Consider the following 9,354-nt stretch of genomic DNA (forward strand, 5'->3'; position numbering starts at 1 on the left):
CGTTAAGAGTTTTATTGTCTTGAGATTTCAATTTTTTAACTAAAAAACCTCTTTAGGGTTTTTATTGCTTTGTGCAGCTTCTGTGTCCAGTATTAAACGTAGTTATTCAACTGTAGCACAGTATTCTGCTCTATATAAATATTTAAAAGAAAAATTTATTGAAATGTTAGCTTTGTGTAATTATTGATTTTCAAAACCATGGCAGGCTATGTAATTCATTTCATTATGTATAGATAATACAAATGTCGGTTGAGAAAATGTTGAGAAAATAGTAGAAAGGAAATTTTAAGAGAATAGCTCTGCAGAAGCTTTGTTCAGTTCCTTGTACCAGTAAAAATAGGATTTCTCATAATTTTTTGCTGTTTCCCATTTTTTCCTCTCTTATTGTTTTCAGTTTGCCAATGGATGGACATATGGTGAAACGTATTCTGAATCTGCAAAAGTGCAACCATTAATGAAGCAATATAAGTTACTATCTGAAAAGGTAAGCAATTTGTTCACTTTTGATCCAGGGTGATTGAAAGACTGCTTCATTCACTGTGAAAAGATCACCTTGTGTTTACATCTGTTTTTTATTTAGAGTACATCGGCTAATATGTGACTGTCGCTTTCCTCAAAATCTCAAAAAGATACAGAAGGGTTTTATTGTACAATAAATAGTCCACAACCTATTTTCTCTCAGTGCTGAATTTACATGGCATAACTTACCGTGAAACTGAAGTATCATATTGGCAGCTGTTTTTTACACTAAGGTCATACAGGAATACCTGCTTGCTTAGCGAAGGCCTAGGTTTAGGCTTAGTCAGGTCTCCAGCAGAAGACCATGAAGATGATTAGAAGGCTGGAGAACTTGTTAAATGACATACGGCTGAAGGAACTGGCTTTCTTCAGCTTAAAGAAGAGAAAGCTGATGGGTATATAATCTCGGTTTCCCAGTACCTAAATGCTAATTATAGAGAAGGTGGATGTATTCTCTTCACAGGGATGCACAGTGACAGAACAAGAGGCAATGGGTGTAAGTTGCTTCAGCAGAAATGCTTTCTGGAAATCCTTCTTATCTTGACAACTTAATAGGTTGTCCAGAGAAGTGGTGAAATCACCTGCACTGCAAATATTCAAGGCATGGCATGGCAAGCCCTAGATAACCTTGTCTTGATAACCAGTGATAGCCCAATTAGGTTAGCCTATCTGACCTCAACAGAAGGTTGAGCCAGATGATGTCCAGAGGTCCATTCCAACATAGACTTTTTTTTATGATTCTATGATTATGGTTTTTTGTTTCATGTAGCAGACAAACCACAGCATTAGTCCTGATAATTACTGTTCCACATTTAAGTTCATATCTGAGCGTTCTATTGACATGGTTATTCCTTTGATCATCAGCTTCCTGCAGTGCCAGAATTCTTCTGCCCAGATCTGAAATGATAGACAATTTTTTTAATATCCTTTATGATTTATTTGCTTCTTTGCAGTATCCCTGGGCCATAGTGGCTGATTACAGTACATTTCTTTGCATCTCAGTATTACTAGGCAAAAGCCCAATATTTATTTTTTGCTTTGTATAGCTACATAATAAACAAGCCAATTATTTCATGTGCCTTCTTCTAGGAGAAAGAAATTTATCGATGGCCAATCAAAGAATCACTAAAAACTATGCTGGCATGGGGATGGCGAATTGAAAGAACACGGGAGGGAGATTCCATGGCACTGTACAATCGGACACGCCGCATATCTCAAACCAGTCAAGTGAGCCATTATTAAAAACTTATTTTTAAAAAAGGCATGCAAAATCTGCTCTCCAGTCTTTGATTTTACAAGTGATGAAATAATCCTGTAGCATATAAATATCTGAAAGCGTTTTTCACAAGTAACTGTACAACTCTGAAGATTGGTTTGGATTTCTGTTCACTGAAGGTGGAACTTTCTTTCCCTGCTCCAAAGTAATATGTTAACAAACATTTGTGAAAAACCTGAACAAAACTGAAATAGGAATGTGTTTGTTCACTTGATTTAAAGTTAACTGCATTATTTAGGGAAATTATTTACATCAGTAGGTGATTACGCACTAATAGTGAGTATTAATATGATTTTAGTCTGCTATTTTGGGGGAATTTGGTGGCTATGGATACCTTTAAGTGTGTAGAGAAATAAATAAAGGTAGATATGTAAATTATTTTTATTTCTTTTTTTAAGGACAAACATCAACATTAATGCAGCATAAAGTTTACAAAATTCTGAAAATGTTAAAGATTTTTTTTTTTTGCTTTAGAATCGCCTTCTTAAATCAAAATGCTGTAAGGATAAGATGGAGAAATATTGACATTGTATTCTCTTAGAGCTCCATATACCTTGCAATTAAAATGAGGAGGGGAGAAAATCTTTCTCTCTCATTCACACAGACACAGGTGGAGCCAAACCAGTGGGGGAAATAAAATGGAGGGGAAAAAATCTTTCCCTCTTTTCTGCACTCTGCTCTGCACTATTAACATGTAAGTGGTGATATGCCTGTGAAAACTGAGCAGTTGAACTTTCCTCTCCACTCTCTATAGGCACTAGAAAGTGTATATCAAGTGATTTGATTTAGCACTTGGGCTAAACTACATGTTATAGTTTGCACACTATAATTTGCAATTTTGACTTCAAAATTTCCTGACTTTTGGGTGTTTATAATACCAGTCTCAAAGATTATACTGACAGAGATATTTGTATGTACCTTAAGCTAAGGAGTTCATTACAATGAATCACTTTACAACATCTAAAAAGAGCTTTTGTAGCTAAGTTACAGTCTTTCCTTACTATAATGAAATTACATCATAACTTTTTCTAGAAGAGTTTCTGAAGCCTAAAATATTTCTGTATTTCAGAGTACACTATCATATTAGTACTCATCCTCTAAAATGTGTTGTGCTGTCATCACACACACAAACCTGCATTTTCTTGTGTTCAGCTGAAAAATTTTAAGTATATTTAATCAGTATCGTCATGTTAATGTAACAATGCTTGTATTCTTTGCTTTAGAAAACAATACTTTATCAGTATTTATTTGCTATGCGCTGCTTGTATGTCCTTTGGGTTATTCTCTATTAAAAATACCTGTGTTTACTAAAAATACCTGTCTTTAGAAGTTCAAAGGCCTCCTTTGAAGGCCTTGTACATGCTTGAATACATGCATATGAAAATGATATCACACATAGGAACAAAACGCTGGACACTGTCACTGCGATGTCACAGTTACAGCGATGTAACTGTGAGGTACATAAGTTTGTCTGTTACAGCAGAATCCATAGGGGAAAGCCCAGCAATGCCCCTTTTCTAGCCACATTTCTTGCACCGGTGGCTTGCCATCCAGAGAATCTACATCATTGTTTATCCTTCTTCAAACATTTGTGTCAATGTAACATGCAAAGCTGTGACAGTTTTAGGCGGTAGAAAGAAAGACAAAGTGGTGGTACTTTCTGAGTGGGGAGGAGAGACAGAAGGAAAAAGATACTTATTTAGTAGATTCTATTCCCACATGTAGAAATAGGGTTGAAAAGTCAAATTTCAAAGTTTGATTTTTGCCTGAATTCACCTTAAACTAGATTGCCTGATATTTCACCTGCTGAGAAAGAAAAATCTCTAGAAAATGCAGAGGTTTAATCATAACTTAGTACAGCATTACCCACAATGAGTTCAAATCTTAAATGAGTTCAAGTGAAATTTGCATCTGAATGAAGAGGATCTGTCTGTGATGGCTGTCTGTCTTTCGGAACAAAATATGTAGACCTTTGCCTAAATCTCACTTAAGTTTACCACCCTTGATGTGTTTTCAGTTGGGCTACATAGAATCCTTATGGTCTCTAGAGATATGCAAGTTACTTTTTCCTTAAGTTCTTTCATTACTTTCAGTATCTTGTTAAAGTTAACTTCTGCATATCAAATGCTTGTATAACTCCACTGTTTTGCACATTTGTCATTCAGATCTCTGTAGATACAGCCCATGGTTACACTCCTCGAGCAATTGACATGAGCAATGTCACCCTCTCCAGAGACTTACATGTGAGTCAGAAACACTTAATATGTCTACCCTTTCTTTACAATTTATTTTTTTTCTTTTCTGCTAGTTTATTTTAAAGAAATTTGGTGCCTCATGTTACTTTGATATACTTGAATTTTGGATTTGGTTTTTGTGTTGTTTTTTTTCCAGTCTTTTTCATCATTGCTCGTTGATCCTCTGTTTCTTTAAAAAACATGGATCATGTTACAAAGTTCAAGTTACAAAGCTTCAAAATTTATTTTAGTCATGGATTAATTTTCCCAGCTCTTTTTGCATAGACAGCTGTCATTTTGAAAAGAACCCTGTTTAGAAGAGCATGCAGCATCAGATTTTTCTGTTTATCATTCCTTTCATCACTATCTTCCCAAAACATTTTGTCATTTCACTTTTTTCTAAACTGAATAAATAAGAATCAGGAACCATTGTTACAACAAATATTATGAGAACAGAGAATGAGGAAGTTGAGGGTAGGATTTTACCAGACCTTTCAGTAGATTGCTGTTATTTGGAACAGGATTTTTTAGTTGATAAACAAATGCTGTTTCTGTCTTTAGAAAATTAGGGTGGAGTATGGTGCTAGTGTTCACAGTTTACTAATTTACTGTGAGTATGGTTACAATATTATGTAGATAGCATGAGTGTTTGTACCAGTCTAGTGATGACAACATAGCATTCAAAGCTGGCTACAAAAAACTCCTGAAACACAGGGTTAAGTTTGCCCATACTGAGCTCTGTCATAGTGCAGTGAAACATGAAGCATAGTAAAGGAATTTTCAAGGAAAGAAAATCCGGACTACTTTACATTCTTCCAAGGTCCTAATCTCAATTATCTAAACATCAGGCCCAGAGTGTGCATGATTGAAGGCATCTACCATACAGGAGAGAGATGTATCCACTGCAGAAAAGTTTGTGAAAAAAATTGTCCTATGGACAAACAAGATACGGCTGAAAAGTTTCAAGTTGTTATACAAATTAATGAGTATTCTCCCAAATAAAGAGGCCGGTATTCAGAAATACAGGTTACTCAAAACCCTTATTGAAGCTGAGAAGAATGTTTCTGTAGTTCCGTGAAAGAAGTGAAAAGTGAAATCTACGGAAAATTCCACCACTGTGTAAAACTAGAGGGTATACAATCAGGAGAACAGGAGAGGTGGGTTTAAAAAGTTGATTCATGTTGGAATAGTAGTTCTACTACTGAGAGACTGGAGAGCTTGTCTGTGTTTTGCTTAGTTCGGGATCTAGCTTCTAGTTTACCATTCAGAAAGAGTTTGTTTTATAGGAAGAATTTACTTACCTGTTGTGCACACTGGAGGAGCATTTCATGTGGAATAAAAAAAAACTGTGGCTGCATTTATGGAGTTCCTGCTAAAATGTTTGGGGCTTTTAACAGTGTGCTCACACAAATGAGTATCCACCTCGACTGGGCTATATCCATGGATTTATAGTCTGCCACGGCCAGCAGGAACACTCTTGATTCGGTCTTCTGACTTGCTGTTCTTTGTTTCTCTTACGAGGGCCTTCAGGGGGTTATTGCTGGCAGTCAAGTCCCCGTCTGACACCTTAGTACTCTTTCCAGACTATACTCCTCTTTGCGTTTCCTCCTTTTTTGAATTAACCGTTTTCTCTTCAGCACCAAGTTCCTAATTCCTATACATAAACCCATCCCACACAAATTCTAGGTCATATTTTTTCATGAGAAACTCTTGTTTTCAGTGAACCATTACAGTGTAATTGTATTGAACCTCCCAGAGAACGAAACTTGTTATTTAGTCAGCCAGAAAATTGTCCTCCTTGTGGATTAACCATTGTAACACATATCACTAAGATCTCCGTTTTCCTAAGGCTATGGCTGAGATGATGGCCGAAAACTACCATAACATATGGGCAAAGAAAAAGAAAATGGAGCTTGAAGCAAAAGGTAATATTAACTATAGTTATTTATATATATATAGTATTTTACATTCTCTGTGATTAGCTTAGGTCATGTATTTGAGAAAAGGAAACAAAAAAGGAACATCAAATTTAAATTGTCAAAGAAGAAACAACAAAGTAGCTATTCTTATTTGAACATTTTGTGATTTTTTTAGTGCCTGGGAGTTTTTATAGTACTGAGTGGAACAGTTCCTGTTGATGTAGTTTACCAATTCAAATGTATCAAAGGAAGAGAAGTCAAAACTTGCACATAAATTTAAGCTACATTAATACATTTCCTTCTAGCATTAATCTTTCGGACTATTACCCAATGGTCTCTGATTTAATCTGAATTACAGGAAGACTAGATATTATGGATCTACTGCATTTGGCAGCTTTGAAAGCAGATTTTTGCTGCTGAGCAGCACTTCAGTGACAACACTGTGTAATATTTGTGGTGCTATGCAAAAGAGCATAGTACTGAGAAAGCTAGAGGCAGCTATAGAGAATGAAGGAGAGGGTTCTTATGGAGTCTTTGTGTGAAAAATAGATGTATTTGTCAGCTGAACAAAACCTGGCCCTCGGGAGTGTGGGGGTTTTCCTCCAGTATATATGCATGCTAGTCTTGAAATATTTTTTTATACTTGTGTAAAGAACAGAACAGTAATGCAGATTTCAGATACAGAATGCTCCTATTTTTCATTTAAGGCTTTTCACATGCACAAGTACGTTAGCCGCCTGAAAATTGCAAGTGTCATTCCCCTCCACGGAACACTTTGCTTGTTTTAATTGTAACCAAATGATCCGTTAGAGTCTTAATGACTTCCATAGATAGGGCATGTACACACACTATGCTTATATGCATTTTTGCATGTCTGTCTTCAGCTGTAATAAGGTGGAATTAGATGATATTTGTGATAATAGAATAAAACCCAATCATCCCAATGTTAAAGGCTGTACTTCCTAAAAAAAAACCAAAACAACCAACCAAACAAAAAAACCTGTCAGACTTGCCCACTGTGTTACCATTTTGCATGTACTTAGGTGGAGTCAAGCAGGACTAATGGAAAATTTTAGAATATGTGGCTTACCAAATCACCTAAGGATATATCTTCAATATGTTCTGGAGGAAATTTGTTCCTTTTTTTTTTTAAATATTATTGCTAGAGACTTGCTGTAGTATTTTTTTCCTGAGATAAGTTTGATCATTGCCCTTACAATTTCCTGGGGTTTAGTAGCAAATATCATAGGAATTTATTGTGTTCTGCTATATGATGGTGATTTTAGAAGGTGAAATCCTAAGAATGTTGCTTTTTATGCAGATATTTATAGAACTGTACCACTTTCATATATTTTTAGATATGCATATCTTGCTAAACTCCATGAACTCTTTTGCTGTCATCAGAATGTTTAAAAGCAGGACTCTGTATATGTTTATATATTTGTTTTTATCTTGGTTTTCTTATGAAATTATATTTATTGAAATATTTTCAGTTTCATTAAATGAAGTTGTAATTATGATACATATTCATAACATTTAAGCAATTTTTTTCTTCTTTAAGAGACTGTCGGTTCAACATATTTATCTGGTACTTGCAGCAGTTGATTATGTTAGAACTGTTTGCAGCCACATCTAAAGTTTCTATCTGAATTTTTTTTAGGTTTGTATAAAGAAGCAGAAAAGTGCATTGTTCTTATTTCAAACTAGATTTTACTGTAACATGCTATGTATCATTATGACAGTGCTTTTACATACCGGGACATGTCATGTTAACAGGTAACTCTTTAACTGCTTTTTAATTCTCTTGATGTTCTATAGTAGGAGGAGGCAACCATCCTCTTCTTGTTCCTTACGATACACTCACAGCCAAAGAAAAAGCCAAGGACAGAGAAAAAGCACAGGATATTCTGAAATTTCTACAGATTAATGGATATGTTGTCTCCAGGTAATTCTCTGTTCAGGATTAGTATCACAGAAGGTTTCTAATACACTTCACTAGCACACACCCCCACACCTCTTTTTTTGTGTGTCTATGTCTAAAAGTCTATGATCATTATTAGGTTTCAGTGCCTGGGAGTAAGGATGAGCTCCTTCATATAGGACAATGGAAGGAAGAAATGGATTATGGGTTTAATAGTAGCAGGGGTTTTGGCAGGCACAAGCAGAGCTTTCCAGAATCTCTGTGCATCTTCTTCCTCTCCTTTAAACATTGCAGCATGCTTTTTCTTTCTTGTGTGTCTCCCTAAATCCAACTGTTAGTAAACTTGTTAATTTTCTACAAGTGATAGAATTATCAATTACAGGTCAGTCACATGCACCTCTCTGTAGGAATTTCTAGGCAATTGCTTTCATGACAGACAATTTTATTTCTAGAATGCACTACTCATTTCTTTCAACTGAGTTAATTTGTAGTGTTATTAAAATATTTTAAAAGAAGTGCTGTTTTTAAAAAGTTTTTTTAAACAATCCACAGTGTCAATGTAATAATAGCAAGTAAATGTAGTAAACAGCAGAACATTCATAATTCAGTATGTATACATGCTATTCTCCGCGGAATAATAAGTATAATTCCTTTTTGTTTTAATATGTCATATTTACCTACTAAATGCAGTGTGAATAAAATTTTAATTAAATTGGAGGCTTGTCTGCTTCATCAGCTTAGTTTAGGAAATGTGAGTCACTAGGAAAGGTTGAAAGCATATCTGAGATTTGTATGACTTAAACATTAGTAAGTGAATGAAACAGTCACAGAGATGGATTTATGTAATCATGAATTAATTAGCCTAGCACATCTACTTAAAATTTGCCTACTTCCTTTCTTTTATGTCACATATGAAATTCAGCCTGTTTATAGAGTCCCACAGCTAATCTAATTATTCGAGGTAAAATCTTTCAGGGTAGCTGGCACAAGTCAATTTACTTCCCTTCAATGGAGTAGGATGTACAAAGAAGGATGTCAGTCAGCAAAGCTTTCTTTTCTCATCCCCTGTCAAAATGACAAAAGACTCCTGAGCTGTATTCAAGGTTACGCATTCCTTTTGACTAATTCTTTTCACTTCTGTCTAACTTAAACACAAGTGGCTTTTGGTTTTTGGAGGAGTAGAAGGCTAAGAGGGATGATGATTAGATAATCGTTAACTTGGACACACCCATCATCTAGTAAATAGTTCCTGCCGCATCTACATCCTCCTGTGCTAGTCAAATGCAGGTCTTTCTATCAAGTTATACTCAATGTACCTGCTGCTCCTGTGACCACTCTGCTGTCTAAACAAACAAGCATTTGATTCATCTTTTTCTGTGGTCTGCTTACCACTTGACTTTCTGCCACGTGTCTTGCATGCATTTCTTTCCAGTCGTTTATTTGATGGTGACCATAGTGCACCCTCGTGCACACCAGCGTTAGGGA

General features: G+C 35.5%; 1 protein-coding gene across 1 annotated transcript in view; it reads left to right on the plus strand.

The window, feature by feature from the left end:
- The window catches only part of RYR2 (ryanodine receptor 2 (cardiac)), a 471,929-nt gene that overhangs the window by 352,702 nt on the left and 109,873 nt on the right, over nt 1-9,354 (plus strand). The window contains exons 55-59 of the mRNA XM_009893652.1: nt 395-484; nt 1,609-1,746; nt 3,961-4,038; nt 5,879-5,954; nt 7,770-7,893. Coding sequence (XP_009891954.1) covers nt 395-484; nt 1,609-1,746; nt 3,961-4,038; nt 5,879-5,954; nt 7,770-7,893 — 506 coding nt within the window. The remainder of the gene's footprint in view (nt 1-394; nt 485-1,608; nt 1,747-3,960; nt 4,039-5,878; nt 5,955-7,769; nt 7,894-9,354) is intronic.

Source organism: Charadrius vociferus, unplaced genomic scaffold (assembly GCF_000708025.1).
Source record: "Charadrius vociferus isolate BGI_N301 unplaced genomic scaffold, ASM70802v2 scaffold309, whole genome shotgun sequence".
NCBI classification, from domain to species: Eukaryota; Metazoa; Chordata; class Aves; order Charadriiformes; family Charadriidae; genus Charadrius; species Charadrius vociferus.